At 40.0% G+C, this 26264-nt stretch overlaps 1 protein-coding gene across 2 annotated transcripts in view; it reads left to right on the top strand.

The window, feature by feature from the left end:
• The window catches only part of LOC149143201 (ABC transporter C family member 14-like), a 477216-nt gene that overhangs the window by 372890 nt on the left and 78062 nt on the right, over positions 1-26264 (top strand). For both annotated transcript variants that reach the window (XM_089447332.1, XM_089447333.1), the window contains exons 11-12: positions 14827-14890; positions 15072-15311. In XM_089447332.1, the coding sequence (XP_089303458.1) occupies positions 14827-14890; positions 15072-15311 (304 nt within the window). The remainder of the gene's footprint in view (positions 1-14826; positions 14891-15071; positions 15312-26264) is intronic.

Genomic DNA, 26264 nt, shown 5'->3' with positions numbered 1-26264 from the left:
TACTGTTGTTGTCAAGACTGAACAGTACCTAACGGGGCAAAACCAAGGTAGAGGGAGTCGCTACCGAGGTGGATTTCTAGCCAAGGAATCCGGATCAATGTTGCAGGTGAATAAGAGATTGAAGAGGTGTGACTCGACAGTTGGCAGGTGGATTTCTAGGAGGGAAATCGAGACTCAAAAGGAGTCTAGCAGAGAACTTCCAGACAGGAAGTAGAGACTCAGAGGGAGTCAAAGAGAGAACTTCCAGAGTGAAGTAGAGACTCGGAGGAGTTAAAAGGAAGCGCAGAGAGATGGCCATGAATGGACTGAGGGATCAGGGCAGGCTGGACAGGGCATCTAACTTTGTGGTCTAGAAGGCCAGGATCCTATCCATTCTAGATAGACATCGCATGAAGGCCCTTGCCTTGAGAACAGTGGCTATCTCAGTTGACCCGACTAGCAACGAAAACTACGAGGAGGCAATGGCCAAGGCGAAATGCATCATCCTTGATGGGGTCAAAGATCATGTGGTCCAACATATTGTCGAGAAGGACATGACAAAGGAAATGTGGGACACCTTGAAGACGTTGTACGAACATACTTCCATGCAGAGGAAGATGTTACTTGAGAATCAGCTACGGTCATACCAGATGTAGAAAGGGGAGCAGATAGACCACTTCTTTGGTAGATTGGAGGAGATCTGGGACCAATTGACTTCCATAGGGGCCACGCCGGATTAGGAGTTGATGGTGAGGACCACCCTAAAAGCAGACTCCGAGGAGTGGGAGACATTTGTCCAGGACTCCAGAGCAGTCTAGGCAGGGCGACTCTTCCAGATTGGGAAGAATTGTGGGCAGCTCTTTGCCAAGAAGAGATCAGTCGACTATCCAAGACAGGAAGTAGCAGTAAAGGAGTCCGGATCAAGAAGGAAGAGGAAGAGGATGTAGCTTTGGCATCTGCAGGGAAGCAGGAGAAGAGGAAGAAAGAGGACCTCTCCAAGGTTAAGTGCTTCAACTGTGGGGAACTGGGTCATTATGTGAACCAGTGTCTGAGGAAGAAGACTAAGGGAGAGGCATCTGACTCCAAGGCAACACCAGCGAAGGCAGAAAAGGAGGTAGAGGAGGATGATGATTGTGCCATGAGTGCTCATGTACCTCTAGAGAAGAGGTGGGGAAACATCGAGCTGTAGTCAGGAAGACCACAGGCGATGAGGGGCAGGATCCTTGAGGTACCCAAACTCTTGGATCAGATCCTTGCTATGGGAGCCCCGAAGTGAGAAGTAGCAAGACTGGCAGATGTTGGTAGAAACAGATGCAGATGAAGTGACAGAAAGTGTTACAATGCAGTAGTCCTGGGCAGCGCAAAGCTAGCAGGCAGCAGCAGTGCAAGAGGCACAGAGGAGGTTGCAACAGTGCAAGATGGCACAGAGAGGTTTGCAGCAGTGCGAGATCCATGGAGTTGTTGCAGCAGCGTAGAGGGAGCACATGATAGCGGCAGAGAGAGCTTCAGCATCGAGAGTGTTTATAGCCTGACAGGGATGTCAGTAGTTGGGTGGATCAGTTACTTACTTCTCAGTAACTGGGTTGTAGTGCAGTAGCAGTTAGCAGTAGCACGATGTAACATGATGAGAGGGGGTTGCAGTGCAGATGTAGTGTTGGGAGAAAGGACCAGCAACAACAGGTACGCAGAGAGAACTGCCATATAGATGCAGCAGTGGCAGTGGTAGGGCCATGGGCAGGAATACAAGATGCAATAGTGTAGAGGATGTTGGGTGAGGAGGGCTAGCATCAACACAGGTACTGGTGCCATATAATCAGAGTGATGCTCAGTGTGGAGTATTACTAGAGCACAATCTTCGCTAAGAGGGAGTGTTGATTTGGGGTAGCATCAGATGTGCTATAGCCATGAAAATTGGTGGAGAGGCTAAAGCACATGAGATCTCCAATACTCAAAAATGGTTTGGGCAAATTCTACCTAGTTAAGGAGATATTAAAATAATTAATATTTTTAATGGAGTTCCTAATTCTAAACTTAGGAAAAATAAAATATTAATGGGTATTAATATAAAACCGAGTTAGAAGGTTCCAAATGACATGGATCAAGCCAAATCTAATCTTAGACGTTGATTAGAGATGCAATCTTAGCTGTTGAAGGACCAACAAGAAAATTATAAGAGGCTTGAGGGTCAGTTGGAGAATACACCAGAGTGACCAGTCATTTGATTTTCTAGAGCAAGGTTCGCTAAGAAAAGTCAAATCAGTGATCAGTTTGCAGCGAGGGGCAGTGAGTACGAGACAGAGAGGCAGAGATAGTGTCGAGAGACTAGCGCAGAAGCAGAGAGAAGCAGACACTGAGCCAGAGAGAGCCATGCAAAGCTAGCAGGGACTGCGTAGAGCCCAGAAGAGCCTGCATCATCCACGCAGAGGCTGCAAGAGTGACACATAGGGCCGTAGAGGCTGTGCAGTGCCTCAGAGGGCTGACGCATGGGGTTTTGGTATGACACTGAGGCCAGGTGGGCTGACGTTGAGCTTCAGAGGGTGTTGGAGAGGGTTTCGTGGGGCAGATTTTCTAAATATCTGCTTCCGAATAGAGAGGTATTACTTCCAGATTATTTTCTCTGTCGGGTGAGCCGGTTTAGCACCCAATTGTACTCAGATAGGCTGCATAACAAACTAACCGTAAGAATTGTTGCACCGGTTTTCCCATGTTGTGTTCTTCTGGGGACGCGTTGTCCAAAAATAACGGTGTCACTTATGTGTTTTCTATTTCTTTTAGTTGTTGATCTGTAGATGGTTGAGATTGTATTGTGTTTATTTCGATATTTATATGTTTAAATAACTTGTTCTAACAAGCAGGAGAAATAAACCAGAGAACACAGAGAAAATTTTTAACGGGTAATACTTAGAAATTTCAACATGACGTGTCTATCTCTCCCTCTTAATTAGGGAGGACATATATATTCCAATAAAGGAATGTACTCATTCCTACGGAAGGAATGTACCTAAGCTCCCTCTTGGCTTAGGAATTTTGCTTCCAAGTTTCTACCAAATAAGAAACTTGTTGCCAGGCTCCCTCTTAATTAGGGAGCTACAACAACTCCTCAGGTGGAGATGATGGGACAACCAACTGCTTTAAGAACTCCTTACGATGTCATGAACTTCTTTTTCATCATCCGGGAGGCTTCATGTTTGAGACTTCTACATAGGGCATAAACCATCCATCACTTTCGTCTTTGAGTGTTAAAATTGGCAACTAGGGCCCATGTGGGTCATCTTATTTATGGCAGCCAATATTTTTATTGGATCCCTCTCATCGAGAGGTGTAGGATTATCTAAAAATCATCTGATTCCGATAAGTATTTATGAATTTATGAATTTATTTATGTTATAAAACAAATTGTCAAGTCGGCCAGCAACTTAAGTAGGCTCAGAAGCCCAATAGACGTGTCTATTCATCATCCACGTTTTAGTATAAATAGAATAGGACTTGAAGTCATTTTGATATCCTCTTCATGTGATCTTCTCTCCACGTCTTGGGTTTTTTGGAGGAGAGACTCTAAAGAATACGTTGGATGCCCTAGCTGCAGATGATATCCAACGCAGTCATGAAGACTTATTCCAACGCAGTTATGAAGACCTATCTACACGCTGGTCATGTTTCCTCTCCACGTCTTGGGTTTTTTGGAGAAGGAGAGACACTAAAGAATACGTTGGATGCACTAGCTGTAGATGATATCCAACACAGTCATGAAGACTTATTCCAACGCAGTTATGAAGACCTATCTACACGCTGGTCATGGAGACAGTTATACGCTGTTCATGCAGACATATATATGTAGGTCATGGAAATAGTTACACACAGTTCAGTGTAGTCATGGTAACATCTTAACGTTGTTCATGATACACCTTATACGCTGTTCATATAAGGATCTTGCCATACCCTAGCCATAGTAAAGAGGTCTATTATGTAGCTGAAGGAGAAGCCTTAGTTGTTGTCCAAAGGTACCCTAACCGTAGGTCTAAAGGAAGTCTTAGACGCAGTTGGGAAGGTGCTTCAAAAGCCCTACATGCAGTAATAAGAAGCCCTTGATCCACTGTTCAGATATGCTCCTATCTACAGCTAGCCGCAGTCAAATAGAGGTTGCTATACACAGTCAAAGCTGGCCTCATTTCTGTGTTATTACTTACTGTCAAGAGGAATGTTAATTCACTGTTCTAAGTGGTCCAAATCCACAGTTAAGGGTGGACCCAATGTGCCCTAATCACAACAAAGTGTCAGTGTGAAAGTGGCATGGTGTGACAGTATAAGGTTTGTTTCTTCTTGCAAAAGGACCAAGTTGAAGGAGCAAGTGGACAGAACTGTTGAGGTGTCCAAGGCAGCTTCATACGCTGCCCTAATGCGAGAAGTCCCATCTGCTGCATAAACTTGGTTTGTTGTAGGTGACAACATGATAATTTAGGTCTGCTGGAAGGTGGAACTATAGCCTAGCTGCTTTGCTAGGCTGCAAGCCATAGCAAGCAGCTAAGACTGATATACTGTTGCACGATGTAGCTATAAGTGACATGTGCAATTGATGATGTGTGTAGCAAAGAATATTATCAGAATGGCATAGCGGAAGTTTCTGATGGCCTACCTAAAGATCAGGTCATTGGGAAGTTTAGATCTAACAGTGGAAGGAAAGGCAGATGCCTTGGTTGCAATAAGTTCGGCCATCATGTGAAGGAGTGTCCGAATGGCAGAGACACATCTCTTGATGAAGATAACAATCATTCCAGGGACATCTTCAATGATCAAAGGAATGACTGGTAATACAGGTCATCAAGGAAATGGTTGACTCTTCAAAGAAAGCAAGGAACCCCAGAATCTCTTTAATGTACCTAATCACAAGAAGACCCTGGTGTCCATTCCAGCAATGGAAGTCAAAGGTTTCAGGGTGGCACTCATCGATGGAAAGGTACGTGTTTGAAAATAGAATTTTCAAAGATGTTTCTGAGTTCAGGGTTGTATCAAGTTGCAGGAAGTCCATTGGGGGCCATGTCCATTGACACATAGCACCGAAGGTCTGTGAGTCAGATGGTGACAGGGATGCCTGAACTCAAAAAGAGCATGAAAGTACATATCTGAGATGTACCGAAGGAAAATCTTACAAGGGGACCATTCCCCGCATGTAGCAGGTCCACCAGTTTGGAACAACCCGAGGAGTTTGAGATTCATGCTCAGGAATCTCATGTATACAGGTGGAAGGAATCCCTCTATGGCTTGAAGCAAAACACCTCGGGCATAGTATGAGAGGATTGATAGCTGTCGGGTGAAGTTGAGATTCACTAGGAGTGAAACCGATCCAAACCATTTCCCAAAGGTTGTGGATGATAGACCTCTCATACCGGCACCTATGTCTGATAGGTGCAGACCGTCTCATTTGTAGAAGACATAGGGAGTTGGATTCCGAATGTGGAAAGATAAACTGCAAGCTTGTGACTACCTCGAGGATCTTAACTTTCAGAAGTTATATGGTAGTGATGTCAGACCAGATTTGGGAAATGCCTCTGAGTTTCATAAACTCATTTGCGTTGATGTTCTTGGTGAACTTCCGTCCGGACATATGTTTTGTAGTTAGCATGGTGAGCTCATATTTGGTTGAGCCTCACTGGACTGGTGCCAAGAATCCTCTGAGATATCTTCAGGGCACAATCTCTCATGGATTGAGAAACACTGTCGGAAATATGAAACTGCATGATTATTTGAATGCTGATTGGGCAGGCAGTGTGGAGGATGACTAGAGCACTTCTTAGTGTTGTTTCTCTTTGGATTCTGCTTCGATATCATGGATGAGCAGGAATCAAAAGTCGGTTGTTACAAGCACCACCGAGACCGGATACATATCTACGAATATGATATCGTATGAAGCTGCCTAGTTGGGGAAGCTCTTTAGTGAGCTGTTTGTACACATGATGAATACCACTGTGATTCTCTGTGACAACCAGAGGTGGGATTCGATTGAGGAATCTCGTATTCAACGATTGCTCTAGCAGATAGACATCAGATACTACCTTATCTGGGATATGGTAAGTCTATGAGCAAGGAAGCTCCATCGCTATGAGATGATGTACAGGTCACTACATTTTGCCTAAGCCCCAGGGGGAAAGATCAAATCTGTGATTTTCCCGAACGACTTGGAATCGTCAAGAGACCCTTGTACAAGGGTCCTGCATGTTGTATACATTGAGCTCTGGGAGCTCTAGGGGTTTGCGGTTCTTACTGGAGCATCATACGACCACAAGGTGACTCACCCTCCCCTGGTGGTGCGCACTGGATAGGATGATTCGCTCTCCGATGGATAGGATGATTTGTTCTCCTATGGACAAGATGATTTGCTCTCTTGAGGGACAGGATGATTCGCTCTCTTGTGTAGCAGGATGATTAGTTCTCCTGTGAGGTCTGGATGATGTGTTCTCCATGACGATTGTGTAGCAGGATGATTAGTTCTCCTGTGAGGTCTGGATGATGTGTTCTCCATGATGATTGTGTAGCAGGATGATTAGTTCTCCTGTCAGGTCTGGATGATGTGTTCTCCATAACGATTGTGTAGCAGGATGATTAGTTCTCCTGTGAGGCCTAGATGATGTGTTCTCCATGGCGATTGTGGAACAGGATGATTCGCTCTCCTGTTGGCCAGGATGATTAGTTCTTCCGTGGCATCCACTGGATAGGATGATTCACTCTCCAGTGGACAGGATGGTGAGTTCTCCTGACAAGGCATACTACCCATGCAGTCCGAGACTCATGAGAAGTACCTCTCATCTGATCAATGAGTAGGGAAATGAGGACAGGGACCATAGTAGTACCGATGGACGGGCATCGTTGTATCTACCATACTCCCTATGCTAGGATGACCTTCATTGATCTGGGATCAATGATACTGATCTGAGACCAGTTGTAGGAGTTGTATCCATTATGACACTGACTTAGGGTTATTAGAGGACTAGTCTGGGACCAGTGGTACATACTCTGAGACTGACTTCGAGTCAGTAGAGTACTGGTCTGGGACCAGTGGTAGGAGTCGTACCTACTATGACACTGACTTCAGGTTGGTTGAGGACTGGTCTGGGACCAGTGGTACACACTCTGAGACTGACTTTGGGTCAGTGGAGAATGGTATGACACATTCTCGATCAATTCTTCTTCTTCATGGTTTAGCAGAGCTAAGCAGAGCTCAGCAGTGCTAAGCAAAGCTCAGCAAGAGCTAAGTAGAGCAGAGCATAGTTGAGGAGAGCTAAGCAGAGTAGAGCATAGCAGAGCAGAGCAGAGCCAACAGAGCTGAGGAGAACCAACAAAGTTGAGCAGAGCTGAGTTGAGCAGAGCAGTGCAAGGCATTGATGGCAGAGATAGAATAGTCGGACATATGGATCAGTGGATGGAGTTCTCCCTAGTTGAGAGGGAGTGTTAAAATTGGCAACTAGGGCCAAACTCCATGTGGGTCATCTTATTTATGGCAACCAATATTTTTATTGGATCCCTCTCATTGAGAGGTGTAGGATTGATCTAAAGATTATCCGATTTCGATAAGTATTTATGAAGTTATGAATTTATTTATGTTATAAAACAAATTGTCAAGTCGTCCAACAACTTAAGTAGGCTCAGAAGCCCAATAGACATGTCTATTCATCATCCACGTTTTAGTATAAATAGGAGAGGACTTGAAGTCATTTTGATATCCTCTTCATGTGATCTCCTCTCCACCTCCTGGGTTTTTTGGAGGAGAGACACTAAAGAATACGTTGGATGCCCTAGCTGCAGATGATATCCAACACAGTCATGAAGACTTATTCCAACGTAGTTATGAAGACCTATCTACACGCTAGTCATGGAGACAATTATATGCTGTTCATGCAGACATATATACGCAGGTCATGGAAACAGTTATACGCAGTCATGGTAACATCTTAACGTTGTTCATGAGACACCTTATACGTTGTTCATATAAGGATCTTGCCATACCCTAGCCGCAGTAAAGAGGTCTATTATGCAGCTGAAGGAGAAGCCCTAGCTGCTGTCCAAAGGTACTCTAGCCACAGGTCTAAAGGAAGTCTTAGACGTAGTTGTGAAGGTGCTTCAGAAGCCCTACACACAGTAATAAGGAGCCCTTGATCCACCGTTCATATATGCTCCTATCTGCAGCTAGCCACAGTCAAATAGAGGCTGCTATACACAGTCAAAGCTGGCCTCATTTCTATGTTATGACTTGCTATCAAGAGGAATGTTAATTCACTGTTCTAAGTGGTCCAAATCTGCAGTTAAGGGTGGACCTAATGTGCCCTAATCACAGCAAAGTGTCAGCATGAAAGTGGCATGGTGTGACAGTATAAGGTTTGTTTCTTCTTGCAAAAGGACCAAGTTGAAGGAGCAAGTGGACAGACCTGTTGAGGTGTCCAAGGCAGCTTCATACGTTGCCCTAATTCGAGAAGTCCCATCTGCTGCATAAACTTGGATTGCTGTAGGTGACAACATGCTAATTTAGGTCTGCTGGAAGGTTGAACTATAGCCTAGCTGCTTTGCTAGGCTGCAAGCCATAGCAAGCAGCTAACGCTGATATACTGCTGCACGATGTAGCTATAAGTGATAGGTGCAACTGATGATGTGTGTAGCATAGCAGGCATTGCATATCAATAATGTGTTCAACATTAAATACAGATCCGTGACGTTGAGCTCAGTGATGTTTGAGTACACCGCTGAGAAGATGAAGCACAACATAGTGCAACATGATGATGAATTGTTGCATGGTAATGGGAGCAACTCAGTGATGGGAACAACTCGATGACTAGGTGCAACACCATGACGAAATGAAACACTACGATAGGTGAAGCAGTCACCTTGGAGAATCAATTGAAGCAATATGTCTTCAACTGATCTCATGCGATATCAAAAGTCAAAATGTTGACTTCTATCGCAAATGTACTCTCTCTCTCTTTCTCTGCTAAACTTTGAAGAACATAAAAGAAGAATTGATCAAGGGTTTCCCCACATTGGGGTTTGTCCCTGGCTAGCGCCACATCTTGTGTCCTCTTGTCTTGGCTTGTATTCTGCGATTTATATTTGTGTTCTATCTGCAGTTTACTTTAATGCTATGAAAATTGAAATAAATTGCTCTAGCATAGAACCTACCTAAAATTAACATTGAGCCATGTTATCATTCCTTTCATTGGAAAGTGATCCATTAGTCCATATCTTGTCTTACTTCATGCCAAGGATCTTTCATCCTACTACATGGTCATCATCACTGGAAGACATTCATAGCTTTTCCCTAGGAAGCCCTGCATAAGCCCATCTAAATATCATTCAAAAATAGGAAATTAAATCAAAATTACCTTTGTGATGGTCTTTCATCATGACATCTTCTAGTTTGCATCAACATCCTGCATACATATTGACACATCTCCCAAAGATATCTATTGTCATGGGTCTCCATTTTTTCAAACTTCCATTAGAGTCTTCATATCTTTCAGGAGATATCATAGTCAAATCTTTCAGTTTTCAGATGTTGATTTCCTTCATAGTTGCACATTCCACGATCTCTTTCTTTCTTTCTTCACACATTTTCTTCCAAGAATTTTTGCTCGTAGTTCCTTCGATTTTGTCAACCACCTCATTTTTCAGATGATGACATATTATGTTGATTTCATCTAGTCAATATGTGACCCATGCCTTCTTGCATCCTTTCAGAGGAGGATATGCTTTTTCCTTTGATCACACTCTTAAGATAGAGCATTGATCCATATTACTTGCAACCATGTGACATGACTCTAAATTTTATCAAATGAAAACATACATACCTCATTCTCCTTTGGGTCATCCAAACTTCCTGCAACAGCTTCCTTGATTGAAAGAGCTTTAATCCCTTGACTTGCTTTACCTTTTATGTCATCATACCATCATCCCATGAATTCCACAAGTTGGAATTCCTGCTGAAACACTTACTTCCTCTCTTGATCGGTGAACCTTCCAATGAAGATTTCAATGGAGGATTTTGATCATCCTCATCCAACACATGTTTCCTTTTTGTATGATGAGCTTTGTACTTGATGACCTGTTTTTTTCCCATAAGTATCACTTATGCTTCTAATGGGGTTCCCAAGAGTTACATCCTTCTATTGGTGATTGTCTTAGACTTCTTCTTTAGCTATCTTTTAGTCTAGATGATGTCACAGGTTCTTGCTTTAATTATATGCTTTCATGAAGGCATCTCCTTGACATGATGCATTTAATGATTCTTTAACCATGGCAGAGATCTTTCATCTGCTGTTTCTCCGTGCTATCCATAGTTTTTACATCATGAATGGAGTCTAAGGATCTAAGGGTTCATATAGTTGCCTCCTTCTATCATGCTTCTTAAAGGATCAACCCATCCATCTTTACTTCTTGTACCTGCAATATTAATTAACAAGTTCTCCAAGCAAAGAATACAATACCAAAGCATGATGTCAAGTTATCTTTCTAGGGTTTTTATGTAATTCATAGGTCATCCTAGGGTTTCTTAAGTTCAAACCCTAGGCCATTTTATGTCACACTAGGCTTTATCCATGCCCTAGAATTAGAAAACCCTAGAAGTCAAATCATAGGGAATAAATATCTTGAGACTAGGGTTTCTTATGAGCTATCTATAGTTCAAAATACAAACCTTGGAGCCATAACTTTAACCCTATCTTATCATGGACCCCTTTAAAAATAAAAATATCATACATACCTTATAGATACCTACCTGTGATACCTTGGTTCCTTCACAAAGGTATCTTTGTTGTCCTTATTGCCATCTTTCATAATTCTTTTACCGTTCTTCTGATGGGACTTGCTTTTCCACGAATTCCTTTAAGGCATGGAATGCTTGTAGCTTCTTTCAGTTATCATGAAGGCTATAGGGCTTTTGTACAATAGAACTTCATAAGGGAATTCTTCTCATTGTACTTTCTTCCTGTAGATGAATTGTTTACTTTAAAGAAATATATAGTTGATTATCAGTACCTTTTGAATGATTGATTGAGAGAGTATGAGAGGTGCATGTACTTAGTGCTGTTTTGGATCCGATTCTTCATAAAATGTAATTAGTGATGATATGTAATTCTTGGTCTTCTTGAGGAGATCTATCTTTCTTAGGTTCTGTGGTAGCTCCTGATGATCATGAGATGCAAAACTAACTTCACTTTTCTTTGAATTATACCTTAAGTCCTTTTGAAATAGTGAATTAGTGTCACTTTAAATGTTGAGGTCTTCCTTCTTGATGAAGAACTTGTAGCCAAAACTTTTTCTTGATCTTGAAATGAGATTGGGTCTTTTCCAATGTCCTGAGAGATAGATGTAGCTTGCTGTAACTTCTTAGCTATCAAACCTTGAGAATTTTGTGCCCAGAATAACCTTGTCTTTGTCGAATATTATCTTTCCTTGTCTTGACTTGTATCCATTTCTTTTTCTTGAACTAGAAGAGGATCTAAATTCTGACTATGCCTCAGAGTTTCGGTTCTGTGGCTATTGTAGATTAGAATGATGAAAATAGTTCAGACCTTTTGTTCCATCATGGAATGATCTTGAGGGTATACTTCTTTACTGCTTTTATTATGGATCAAGTTTGCTTTAGGGATGTCCTTCTTGATGTCTTGTTATTTCTTTGAATCCTTTCATTCAATGCTTCAACCCTTGAGTGTTCTTTACTAAGCTTCCTTTCCTTTCCTTGTCTTGACACCTTAGCTCTAATAGCATGTTGAGAAATCTAGGGCCTCAAGGAATAGGTGATTTTTTTTCTTATGATAACTTCTTGTGAATGATTTTTACTTTCTTAAATTAGGATCTTCTCTTTCTTAGATTATTAGTGTTCTTCTTCATCAAGCAACTACCAATGCATAAACCATAAAGAGACAAGAGACATAATACAGGCTATCAGCCAAGGCCAAAACCTCTCCCACTTGAGAGGAAAACCCAAACAAATTCTTCTTCTTCTAGAGACCTCAATTGACGAAGACCAAGACCCTTGACCTATTTTCCACTCCATGACCAAGTCACAGACCTTCCTTGATGGGATCCTTCTTGCTTGAGTCAACAATAGTCAAACATCTGCTTCTCCCTCCTTGTTGGCTACCCTTTAGAATTCAGTTTCCTCTTCTCTGCTTCAGACTTGTACCTTACTTCAGCCTCCTTGGGAACCTTTGATGCAACACATGTGAGATATATATGGTGATCCTACCCCTTAATCTCCTCCGCTTGGCCTGAATGGTCTTCTCTTCCAACTCGGCTTCTTGAGTTCAACTTCTGTCACAACAAAACAAACTTCGCCTTTTCTGCAGTAATAACAGTCCTCTCCTTCACACGTGTGAGAGGAGATCAACCCTAAAACAGTCCCAAAAACAAATATGATGACCTCGCTGCTCCTTTTCTTCACCTTGCTAGTTATAGGGCTCCTATTTGATGACCTTCGCACTTCAGACTTCAAACTTCCTCCACCGATTTTCTGTCTCAAATGAAAACCGAACAACCCTATTTATAGTTGTTGGATCCTGTAATACGCTGACTTGAAGAGGGTGAGCCGACATGTTTGTTGGAGGAATTTATTAATTCAATCTTGAAGCCGACTTGAAGGAAAGGTCTTGTGCTTGTCTTGGAGAGATTTTATACTTATTTACTGACTCATACAAATGTGTAACTTGCCTAAGAAGGGTCCTTCATACATGACATAGGCTCAAATTGACAATGGGAGCCATCACTAAAAATAAAATTCCTTGCTCATGAAACCCATGAGACAAGCATTACAATAATAATTTTATTTTTCTTCTTTACATCAATTACATAAAATCACAATTACACATGTCATTATGAAGACCGAATCTAGTTACACTTTTCAACATTGTGGGGTATCCATTGTATCAGATTGGTGGACAAATGTTAGTAACCAACATTTGATAAATGTTCTTGGTTTCTTTGCTAGTGGTGCAGTATTTATTACATCTCATGACTCCTCCACCATTGCAACTACCTAAAACATTGCAGATCTCCTATTGCAATCAATCAAAGTTGTTGGTCCTAATAATGTGGTTCAAGTGATCACTGATAATGCAACAAATTATAAGGCAACAGGAAAAATTATTGAGCTTACTCATCCACACATATTTTGGTCCATGTGCTTGGTGCACACATTGAACCTTTTGATGCATGATATTGTGAAGCATAAAGAGTGTGGATGGATTAATGAGCTTTACAAGAGAGGGAAGCAACTCATTAAATTTATCACAGGGTATACAAGGGTAAACTACTTTTATGGCACTTTGTAATGTCCCTTTTCGGGGATTTTGAGATATTTTTCTGATAATTTTCTTTATAAAATTTTATGCCAACATTTTTCCAAAACCCACGGGATTACACCAAAATGCACCAGTAAATAACAACCCAGAAATCCCTTGCCGAACTGCCCCAAATTGCCTCTCACTGCAACTCAGATCACTAGCTCGATTTTCTTAGCAAACCTGGCCCCAGAAAAATCAAACTCTTTGATCTCTTGGTGTATCTCCAATTGACCCTCAAGCCCCTTCTTATACCTTTCCTGTTGATGAATCAACGGCCGAAATTAAGTCCCTAATCAATGGCTAAGATTAGAACTGGCTTGATCCTCGTCACTTAGAACTTTCTCACCCATATTTTATTAATACACATTAATATTTTTATTTTCCTAAGTTTAGACTTAGGAACCCATTAAAAATATTAATTATTTTAATAACTCCTCATCCGGGTGGAATTTCTCCAAACGATTTCTAAGTCTTGGAGATCTCATGTGTTCTAGCCCCTTCACCAAATTTCAGAGCTAGAGCACATCCAATGCTACCCAAAATCAATAGTGGTTCCTTATATAAATCCTACTGTTAGTACTACTTCTATACCTCATTAAGGACTAAGCAGCTATTATCACCAGTCCTTGTTTCTTCAAATATCCTCACTAAGACTGTCACTAAGGACTGAAACTACAATTGAATAGAGAAGTTGGTACCGAGTTAAGGGGAGGGTTGTAACTATACTTAATCTTCTATCATGGAGAGCAAAAAAAATGGAGGCAACTACCCCATTCTTGTAACCATACTCAAGAGTTAGGTAACCTAGTAATCTTGTCCGGTTAGACAAGGGGGGTTGTTACAATTTCGGCGCCTGTAGTTGCCCAGAAAATTTCAACCTTTGGAACAGAAACTGCCCAGAAAATCTGCGAACTGAGAGAGAGAGTCCTTCCACATATGTGAGCTTGAGAGAGAGAGAGAAAGATGTATTGCCTGTAATCTAACTGTGTAGGATAACTTGTAATGCCTATGCCCAAAAGAACTTGATTTGCAGGGCATCTTTATTTTTTTAAATCTTAGTATGGGGGATTTACGCAGTGCATTATATTAGATATCATTTTCTGGGATTCAACTGCGTTAAGTAAGTCATTCAAAGTATGACCATTTCCATGAGAGGTAGTCGTAAAGTGACTAATATTTGTATCTAAAGTCCATGTGTAGACATTTGATATTTGTATCTAAAGTCCATGTGTAGACATTCAAGGTGTACTTCAGTTTCCTCTTTTCATTTCTAAGTGTAGTTTTTAATTTTTTCTATAACTGATCTTTTTTCTGGTCTTTCTTGATTTTAAAGTTCAGGCAGATATTTTTGTGGCCATTCATCACAGATTAATAAAATTATTTGACTGATCTTATTTCACATAATTTTCTTGGTTAATGTCTTGATGGAGAGATGGAATAAATGTTTGTGCAGCTTACTATTATAATAATCACCTTTTCCTTTATTTTTCGTCATTAATTTGAACAATTTCTAATGCTTTTGTAGTCATTGGAGAAATGCCTTCTAGCAGATGTGATTTCTCGACAGGAAGAAAAACTCGATACCCTTGGTATGTATGCCAATGAAAATTCATTACATGACTTTCTTCAAAATAGTGTATCAATATGCTTTGCAGTACCTGTTTGAATAATTGAATTGAAATTGTAAAGCAAACCTTTTGAAAAATCACGAACTAAGGTGAATCATATTGTTATAAATTCAGTGTTGAAAAAATTGTTGTCATCTTGCAGTTGCTGAAAAGGGAGAAAACTGGAGCATGGGACAAAAGCAACTTATTTGTCTTGGCCGGGTTCTTTTAAGACGACGTCAAATCCTCATTCTTGATGAGGCAACTGCATCAGTTGATACCCACACAGATTTAGTGTTGCAGAATACAATTAAGACTGAGTTTGCGGACTGTACAGTTATCAGTATTGCACATAGAATATCAAGCATAATAAGCTGTGACAAGGTTCTTGTCTTGGATGCAGGTCAGTACAACTTGTAATGAGAGTTTTGTGTGTGCTTGATATGTCATCTGTAACACTGTAGGCACCATCAATGTTTCAGTCGAAGGCTTAAAATATGTTCATACTAGATAATTGAAGTATTTTATGCAGTTAGAGTAAGAAATATAGAATATGAAAACAGCAATTCTAAACACAGGAGTGGAGAGAGTGAAAACGTCTTAAGTGACATAAAATTTCGTTACAAAATGTTATCTTGACATAGGCTGCTCATATAGATACCCAAATTATTATCAGAGAATACACTGTTTACCTATACATTATTTATTGTATCAAAAGCCCTCTACGGTGGTCTGACCACTCAACATGAATATTAATACAATGGTCACCTAAGTCACATGACACGAGGACACGAGACACGGAGGACACGTAAATACGAGTATTCAATACGAAACGCAGTGACCTGGAAACAGGACACGGGGGACACGTTTTATATATATATATATATATATATATATATATATATATACCGAAATATAGTTTTTTATCCATATTAAATTGCAGGTTGCAGCTTATCTAATCAAATTAAAATATAATTACTTCTCAAAGTTCATAGTTCACTTTAAAAAAATAAATAGAATCAAAATTTACAACTTACAAGCACATAAGAAACTAAGTAGTAAGTACTTACTACTAATTATAAATTTAGAACTTAGATATTAAAACCATAAAATGCAGATTTTCCATTAAGTCATCAAAATCAAAATGTATCACTGTTCAGTGTTTACAATGTACATAGATAGATCATAGTAGATACTGACTCCTGAGAGAATGACAATGGAAAATACAAAAGAGTAGATACTAGATACAAAATAAGTAGGAATTTCATAGCTCGGTACTGGTCCATGAGTCATGACTCATCACTCTATCAATAGTCCATGTCCTCTATGTCATAGTCACCATCACTGCCACTGCCATCTGACTGTACTCCATCCTCCTCCTCTATGCCCAATCCAGGATCTGCTGCTGCATTTGTTGGTGTGGAGGATGACCCCTCAAGATGCTGTGTCTCATCATCAAAAGTCACTGGCTCTAGCACTGGGTCATTAAGATCCATGTTGGCTAATGCCAACTCAATACTGTCGTCCAAGCCCATATCATCAGGAAACACATCCCACATCTTTGTTTTTCCCTTCAACCACTCCTGTCTCTGCCTGTAAATAAGACGAAGGTTGGTGTGCACATACACCATTGTCTCTGCCCTGGATTGCTCAAGCTTGCTCTTTTTCAAACTATATAGATTCCCGTAAGTGCTCCAATTCCTCTCACAACAAGAAGATGAAGTAATTTGAGAGAGGACCCTCAAGGCTAACTGTTGTAGAATAGGGGATGTTGCCCCATGAGTTGCCCACCATGCATAGGCACTTTTGACTCCCCTATCTCCAAGTACATCATACCCCCCAAATCTCCTGGTGCCGGTGGAAAACTCTACAAAGCCTTCCTCCACCTCAAGAAAAGATGTGTTATCCTAAAATATCCTTCTGGATGCTATTTTCCTCCCCTGTGAAATCTCTCCATCAATGTGAGGAGGGTATCTGTGTGAGGTCCCACCACGGAGCCACTCTTGACTGTAGTACTTGGGATTCAAAGAGTGAGCTAAGCAATGCAAAGGTGTGCAATTCTTATCCCACCTAGAGACAAGAATATCCTATACGGTGGACCATAAGCTCTCTGCTGATGTCTCATATGCAGGGCACTCATTCTCCATAACAATAGTCTTCACAGACTCAATCATGGAATCCCAACCCTCATAAACCTCTCCTAAGATGGGTTGGTCCGTGTCTGCAAACTGCAAGAAAGAAATGATAGGGTTCATGATCTTTATGGTAAGATCCACCCTCTCCCACCAACCATCATCTAACACTATGTCCTTTACCTTTTTTGAAGCTGTTTGATCCGTCTTTCTCCAAAAAGACCAAAGATCTGAAATAACCATGGCCCCAAGAGCGGCCTTCACCTCCTTCAACCTCTTAAGCATGATGAATGAGGAAGCAAACCGGTATCTGCAATCTTCAACAAGGATAGATGTGTGTACTCTTTATATATTGTGAGGGCATTGGTATGGTTTTGCACAAAATTTCGGATATGGCGTGCATCCTCAATAAGATTGCGAATCCATGTCACATCTGAAGCAATAGATTTGAGTGCTAAATTCAAAGAGTGAACAATGCATGGTGTCCAAAATATTTGTGGATATTTAGTTTCCACAATCAAGCCAGCTGCTTTGCAAACAGGTGCATTATCTGTGATGATTTGCACACAACTTTCAATGCCTACTTCTTCAATAACTTTAATAAACAACTCACCCATATATTGTGCATCCTTGTATTGTCCAAGAGCATCAACTGCTTTCAAGAAAACCGGTCCATTTTGAGAATATACCATGAAATTGATGAGAGGATGGCGTGCTGTATCTGTCCATCCATCAGAAACAATACTGACACCAGATGAGATCCATGATGATTTAATAGGTTGTAGAATTTTATCCACCTCCTTCCTTGCCTTAACCAACAATGTGGTTCTAAGTTTTTTTAACTTGGAGGCACATACCCAACTGGAGCTCTATCAACTAGAGCTCGACACATCTCAATAAACATAGGAGACCGTGCAACATTAAAAGAAATGAAGTTGAGATAGAAAAAGAATGCCAATGTAAGATCAACCTCATCTCGTTGCTCACGCTGGAAAATCTTGTCCATTGGACCACCATAAGTTTGGGCTGCCCTCTTTTTTGTTGGCTGAATTTCTTTTCTCCCAAATCGACTACTATTAGCATTCCTCAAGAATGGAAGAGGATCTTCATTTTTACTAGTTTTCCTGCTTGCTGCCACCACATTCCCAGAGCCTGCTGCATCCTCCCTTTCCAAATCCATTTTTTCTCTAGGACTGATATTTTTGCATGCTCCAATTCCACAAGGAAGGCCCAACAAATGGCCCTTACCTCGAATGTAAGTGCTCTTAAATTCACCCTTGCAGAAATTACAAGACCAATGCACATTCCCTCCCGGACCAGTCTTTGGCACTTGCTTCTTGGTTACATACTTCCAAAGAGTGCATTTTTTTAGCTGTGCTTGTTGTCTTGCTGCAACAGCATCATATGTTAATGCTGGCTGAGAAACACCTACAGCTTCACTTGAAGCACTTGGGGCACTATGACCAAGAGAAGGTGAAACAGAAACACTTGGAGGGGGGGGGGGGACCACGAATAGCACCGCCCTTCCTTTGACCTCTGCCGGCTGCCTTGGATGATTGAGCCATTAATCTTCTCACTGTTATAACGTCCACACATCTTCACCTACAAAAAAAACAATTAAAGTCACAATTAAAGTCTTGCTGTTTCTTACTGTTTGTAAATTGTCACAAACCGCAATAATTATGCATTGTCAAAGGTCACAATAATCTATCACTATCATATATGTGTTTCACTGTTTTAAGATTTTTTCAATTTTAATTCAATATTCAGTTTGTTACAAATTGTTGGGGTGTCTTTGATGTGATTAATGACAAATTGTTAAAAGTTAGGAAAAACTGTAGCCACAGGTGATAGTACCCATGGTAACAAAGGAAATATACATAGTGAACTCCACAGCACTGACTTCATTTCACACAATAAGCATAGCTGCAACCTGCATATATATATAAAAGGTGGTTTTTCATATTCTGTGGAAAGCTGAAAGTTTCAGCTATCAACTTGTTTGCCACGGGAGTCAGCCTTTGTAATCATACTGAGCTTTGTCAGCAGTCGAGTTTCTCATAGTTCTGTATTGAAGGAATAACTGAAGTTACATCTTAAAGGAATGGAGTAAGCTCTGAAGAATGGAATCCCACAAGCAGACAAGCTAGCAGCAGTAGCTATTGGTAGGGAATCAATGTTAGATCAACATGTTTTAATGGTTAGCAATGCATAAATTCTCACTGACTTAATGGGATCAAGGTTCAACAGCTGATATGTTATAGCCTTTAAGGAATATAATATCCTGTCAGATATAAAGCAGCCACAACGAAATGTGAGTTTTGAAGTATGGGCACAGTGAATTTCAAATTGACATATTTAGCCAGTTAATAAAAAAACTGATGTGATACAACTTTTGAATCTCCAATGATTGGCAGAAAAGTGTGCTACATAGAGATTTCAGCCTTCAGGGAGTGCCTATTAACTTGTGAGTTTTCAACTGATGTAACATATCACTTTTGGATTTCCATTTTAGAAGAGAGGCTAATCTGCTGGAGTTTCAAATTTAGAGATTTAGTCAAGTAAATCTAGTGACTGCAATCTTGATGAAATCAGACGTGCATACAACTTGCTTGAATTGCAATTAATTAACATTCAATTCTATATGTGAAACTAGGTAGAAGCACAAGCACAACTGTCAATAGTTAATCAAGATTAGTTAGGATTACATTAGATAAGGTCAAAATTAAATAAGATTAGATAATCTGATATAGAAGGTTTTGTATTTTGTGATATTGAAATGAATGAGATAATTGAGTTATAAAATCTTTGATGGTGTTTGCTGTTTGGTCATCTATTGCAGCGTTGAAAAATAACATAGTATTAGGCTGTCACCAGTGTGTGAAGTGAAGTGAGAAGCAATAATGGTAGTGCCATTCATGCTCCTTCCCAACAAATCCCAGGAGTGGAGTGTCATGGAAGCTTTTCACTTATAAATTTATATATTATAAATTATTGGTATGTGTTGCATGAGCCCTCACTATCTAACAAACTTGAGACTTGTAAATATGTCCTTATGACTTGGTGGTACAATCCAAATCGTCAGTTGCCATGGTTCCAGAGGAAAATATGCACCTGTTCTTGAGTCTTTCTGTGGTCCACATGTCTAATATGCTTTGGAGGCTTCAATAGAGAAGGGGGCCATTACTAAAGCTGCAGTGCAAAGCAGGGGCAAAGGAAGCTTTTAGCAATGAATGCTGGCAAGCTAGTTTGAGTAGCAGATGTTGATTGTGAATCAAGAACAGATGTTTTTACTGCCAGTTGACATGCTTTCTGAGTGATCAAACAATTTAAAAGTTGGATAAGTTCTGTAAAGACATGTTATGAAGTCTTAGACTGGCGGTGAGAACAGTAGTGTTAAGACTGAAGTTAGGTATGACGGATTCTAATTAACAACGACTCTATCCCATATATGCATTCAGCTTCCAAGTTCCTATACGTAACAGAAACCAGTCAGCTCATACCACAGTTCAAACTGATACCCCGACAAGGTTCACGCTGTTCGTTTGACAAAAAAAAAAGAAATGCACAGATAAAACACGGGTTCCGATTTAGGGGTTCCGGCTTACTGGTTTACGGGCCGGTCTTGAACTGGCACACTCTGCTCCAGACTTCAAATATAATGCTAACTTCAAAGACAAACACCCTGCTCGCAGCTCCACACGACAATAGGATGAAAATAACCCGGAATAGACCAACGCGTAGGCTTTAAATTATGTTTTTTTGCGGTACGTATTCAACTTGTCGAAATACGTTAGGGCAACGTATTCTACCAACCAAATACGCGTATTCGAAATTTAGGACACGACGGAAAACATAGAATACGTATTCAAGTTTTCATGACGCATTGAAAATCGTATTCGACACGTATTAGGGCCGTTTTCGTGTCCAATACGTAAAATACGGGACACGGGACCGTGGGGGACGTGTCCTGTGACTTAGATAGTCACTTGATCACATACCGTTGACATTAATAATATAGTGTAAATCATCTTAATCATTCACATGTTAATATACATTGGATCACATACCACTGACATTATTAATAGTATAAATGATCACAATGGTTCACATGTCGATATATATTTGAGCTTCTTGTTTCCACCTCCAACATCTCCCTTCAAACAAGAGTTTCAATAAACTGATAGAGCCTTTGACATCCAATCTGCTTGTTTTTATGATCAAGATCATTGCCAGTCTAGCATTACAACCGCAAAACTCAACGCTTGATCCAAGTAAGTGCCACAACCACTTTCAGATGCTTCTTCTTGAACTCCTCTGAGTCAGTATGGAAGAAACTAAGCCATTGATCCAACTTATATGGGTCTACCCACCTGCCCTCACATAAGCCCAATGGTCAGTTTGACAAATTGGAAAATCGTTTCTTGGGAACATCTATTTCCCATGATCAACTACATCAGACAACATGAAAGATTTGCAATTTCTTTAGACATCACCAAAGTAGATAGATAATCTGTTGCTCCAACTCGAACCATTCTTGATAGTATTGGATTGGATAGTTATCAATAGGAACACTCAATTATTGTCTACAGAATTTACTTTTCAGATTTTTTCATTTCATTTCCAAGTCAAAAAATGGCACCTAGAGTGAAAGATGCTGCTTGGGCATATGTTGAAATGGTTGATAGTCAAATGCATTGCAAATTTTGCCATAGAAAAATTAAGTATGGTCTTGGAGGCATTAATAGACTTGAAACAACATTTGGCAGGGATTAGAGGCCAAATTACTCCGTGTGAATCACCAGAAATTATGGAGATTAGGAAGGAGTTGTTAAATAGCTTTGAGAAGTTTAAAGAAGAAAAGGCTAGGAAAAAAGAAATAGAGGCTGAAATTGGGAGGAAGACAAGTATACAAAAAATTATGGCTACCAACCCCCATTTTGATTTTGAGGGTTCTTCTTCTATCCCTTGTACTGATGCATCCAACCCCTTCCGATATGTTCCTCCCTCTTTGGAGTCTATTCGATAAAAGGTTAAGGGCAAAATGAAAAAGAAGGGTGATATGAATATCGAAAAGTTATTTTACTGTCACACCCTAGTAGAACTTTGCAACCCACTTTAGATGACCATTTGAAGAAAGAATTGAGGGAGACTGCTTGTGATTACATATGTAGATGGTGGTATGATGCCGATATCCCCTTCAATGCTTCTTGTTCACCGTATTATGAGCCTATGTTTGATGCCATATTTGCTACTGGAAAAGGCTTCAAAGGCCCTACTACATATGAGATAAGGGGGTATTGTTTGTAGAAAGAAATTTCCTCCATTAATGAGTATTTGAAAGATTTCAAGGACTCATGGGTGAGAACATGATGTACCATCATGTTAGATGGATGGACTGATCAAAGGAACTGTACCATCATAAACTTTCTTATCTTCTGCGCACAAGGAACCATGTTTCTAAAATAGGTTGATGCATTTGATAGGATGAAAGATGGACAATTGTTGTTTCAGCTATTGGATGAGGTTGTTGAGGAGGTGGGGGTGGTTAATGTTGTTCAAGTCATCGCAGATAATTCCTCTAACTATGTTCTTGCTGGTAAACTGTTAGAGGAAAAACAAAAAACCATATTTTGGACCCCATGTGCTGCACATTGCATAGACCTCATGCTTGAGGATATTGGCATGTTAGATTGGGTCAAAAACACTATAGATCATGCCAAAAACATAACAAAATTTATCTACAATCATTCATGGGTTTTGAGCCTTATGAGGAGACACGCAGGGGGCAGGGATATTATTAGGCCTGCCATCACTAGATTTTCTACTCATTTTTTGACATTGCAATCTATGCTTTCACAACATAGAAACTTGCAAAAGATATTTTCCAGTGATGAATGGAATCAAAGCCAGTGGTCTCTCAAACAGGAAGGCAAAGAATTGAAAAATAAAGTTAATGAAGAGATATTTTGGAGAAAGGTAGCAGAGATTGTGAAGGTTGCTGAGCCACTGGTTAAGGTGTTGCGGTTGGTGGATGGGGAAAGATTGGCTATGGGCTTCATTTATGAGGCTATGGATCAAGCAAAGGAGAAAATAAAGAGGGCATACAAGGATAAAGTGGCTAAGTATGGGCCCATTTGGGCAATCATTGATGAAAGCTGGAACAATCAACTCCATTGCCCTATACATGCAGCTAGGTATTTTTTGAACCCACGGTATCATTATAAAGCTTTGGCGGCAGGAGCTTTGAGGGGGGAGGTTAGAGATGGATTGATTGACTGCATTGATCACATGATCCCATTGGAGTGTGATCAGTTGGAGATACACCGACAGGTCACAACCTTCAGCAAAGCCACAGGTACCTTTGGGAAGAACCTAGCAAAGATTGCAAGGGAAGCAGATGAGCCAGGTAAACAAAAATTTCAATTTTCAAATTCTTAATACTTATTTTGTTAAATCGTTTATAATTTGAAAGTTGGATATAATTTGTAATTTTGTTGAGCTAACTCATTACATTCCTATGTTTTTTGCAGCACAATGGTGGGAGGCTTTTGGTAGCCATTGTCCTCAATTGCAGAAGTTTGCAATTTGTATTTTGAGTCAAACTTGCAGTGCTACTGGGTGTGAGCGCAATTGGTCTGTCTTTGAGAGGATTCACACGAAGAAGAGAAACTGTTTGGATAAAAAATGGTTAAATGATCTAGTCTATGTCCAATACAACCTCTAGCTCAGACCCAACCAATTGTTGAACAAAAGACTTGATTTAGATCCCAATGTGTTGGAAGATATTGATCCAACATCAGATTGGGTAGTGGAGAGTCATCCAGTAGAGTTTGATTTTGATGAGGAACTTGATTTGGATTTACAGACGGTGGCATCACTCAAACATAATGTTCAGTTGAATGCGGATCCACTTGTACCAGCCTTAGGGTCAGCGCCAAGTCCTCCAGTTGCAGGCGCTTCCTCTGCTCAGCCACGATGGAAGCGCATATCTCGTCTATCTCAGTAGCCACCAGTTGCACAGCCTGCTAGTGCTACCACTTCTACAGTTGCAGTTGGAGATGATGATGAGGAGGATCCATGGGCTTCCCTGTCTGACTCTAATTCAGAGGTTGAGCCAGATGATGTTGGCTCCTCTAGCAGTAGCCAGTAGTACTGGTTAGTGGTGACTAGTGATGTTTCATAGTTTACTTTTGTTGTAGAGGCCATTTCTAGCCTCCTTGGTTATGCGTTTTTGTTTTGATCTCTAAATCATCATCATGTATGTATTGGACAGTGCACTAGGTGCCATTTTGATATAATGGATATATTCATGAGCCTACTTTGATCATATGTTGCCTTCTATCTATATTCTAAAGCTTTGTGTTTGGAAACATGAATGAAAATATTTAAAATTATGTTTTTTTATAAAAAAATAAATATTTAATGTATTTTTTACAACGACGAGTCATTGAAATCAAACCATCTGAGTCGATACCGAGTCAAAATCGACCCTCGGCCGAGTCTGAGTCGAAGTTTTAAAACATTGCTTTGAATATACAATGACTCTATAAACTCAATAGTAATCCTAGGAATCCACAATGGGGACTTTGACTAATATAATGATGATCCTAGCCTGAAACCCATGCTTTAATAAGTCATTGTTACAATAATAAAAATTCTTTTCTTTATTCTTTTAACAAGTAAATTTCATGATGACTCAAATACATTGAATGAAGACCGAACCTAGTTACAATTTGCAACATCTGCACAAAAAATGAGGCATTTGGAGCACGTTGACTTGAGTTGACCGCAGGAATAATTGCAGACTTTGACCGCAGAGTTTCTCTCTCATTTGAATGAGTTTGATTGGGCTTACTTGAGCTGTTTTGGGTTGACTTTGACCAACATTTGAGGCCGAGTTGGAGGACTATTGACCAATCTCTTGGAAGGCAAAATTGATTGTTGACTTTTACTAGTTAGGGCACACTTTGACTACTGTTGACTTGGACATAAATTGCAGACTTTGACAGTTGAACAAATTTGACTTTGGAAGCTCATATTTGGTTGGTTTTGGTTTTTCTATATTGATAGTCAAAGGTTGACTTTGACTCAATGTTGATATTGTATTATTGTACTCTCTATTGAACATTTTATGACAATCTAACAAGAGAGAATTTGAAAGGGTTTTCCCCTTTGTGGGGTTTTTCCTAGGTCTTTGACAAAATTGGTATCTCTTGTGGATGTTCTTGATTGTCTCTTATTTTCATTGCATTTACTGTTCTATCTTCAATTATTATTGATTATTGGAAGAATTTATTGTTGTTGAAAAGATTGCTTGTTGAAGAATTGATTTGGGCTAAAGTAATTGACATAGCATATAGCAGTGCAAAAATTAACATGGTATCAAAGCTAAGGTGAAGGACAAAACCAAAGGAGACGAGAGCTAAAACAAATATCTTTGGAAAAGTTGAAGGAATCTATCTAAATAGGTCAAGATGACTACCTCATACTTCAAGGAGGTTGAGAATCTAGGAGACTCATCAAATTTTGTTGCTTGGAAGATAAGGTTGGAAATCATATCGGATGACAATGATGTCTTGGTGTACATTTTCCTGAGCCCCTGGAAAATGCTCTCGCTGCTGCCAAGAACAAGTACAATAAAGGTGAGTTAAAAGTAAAGAAAATTATTATTGATGGTTTGCAAGATCATTTACTTGTCTATGTTGGAAATTTGAAGAAATCTAAGGATATGTATGATAAGCTAGCCGACATGTATGAAGTCAACAATTTGAATGAAATCATCTCCTTAAAAGATCAACTCAAAGATATGAAAATGAATAAAGGAGAATTTGTGCAATCTTATATCACGAGGATATCCTGTCTTAGAGATCTATTGTCGAGAGTTGGAGAAGTTGTACCTAACAGGGAGTTGGTGTTGGCAACCCTTAGAGGTCTCCCTATTATCTGGGAAACCTTCATTACCACCATAAGCAATAACAACAATTTCTCATCATTTGATGAGCTTGTTGGAAAATGCACTCAAGAAGAATCTAGGATGATCTCAAGAGGCAGGATTCAAAAGCAAGAAGAAGGAGAGCCATCAACATTTGTCACTCAAGGAAAGAAAAGGAAGGAAAGAGGAGGACCATCTAATTCAAGAAAGTTTTCTCCAGTGCCTAGGGACTCCAATAGAAGGAAATAAAAAAGGAACAAGGACATGTCAAAGATTGAGTGTTATAATT

Source organism: Pinus tabuliformis, chromosome X (assembly GCF_031772625.1).
Source record: "Pinus tabuliformis cultivar Carrire ecotype Pingquan chromosome X, CPIR1, whole genome shotgun sequence".
Classification (NCBI taxonomy): Eukaryota; Viridiplantae; Streptophyta; class Pinopsida; order Pinales; family Pinaceae; genus Pinus; species Pinus tabuliformis.
The sequence above is the reverse complement of the archived record's forward strand: the minus strand, read 5'-3'. Positions and strand labels throughout refer to the sequence as shown.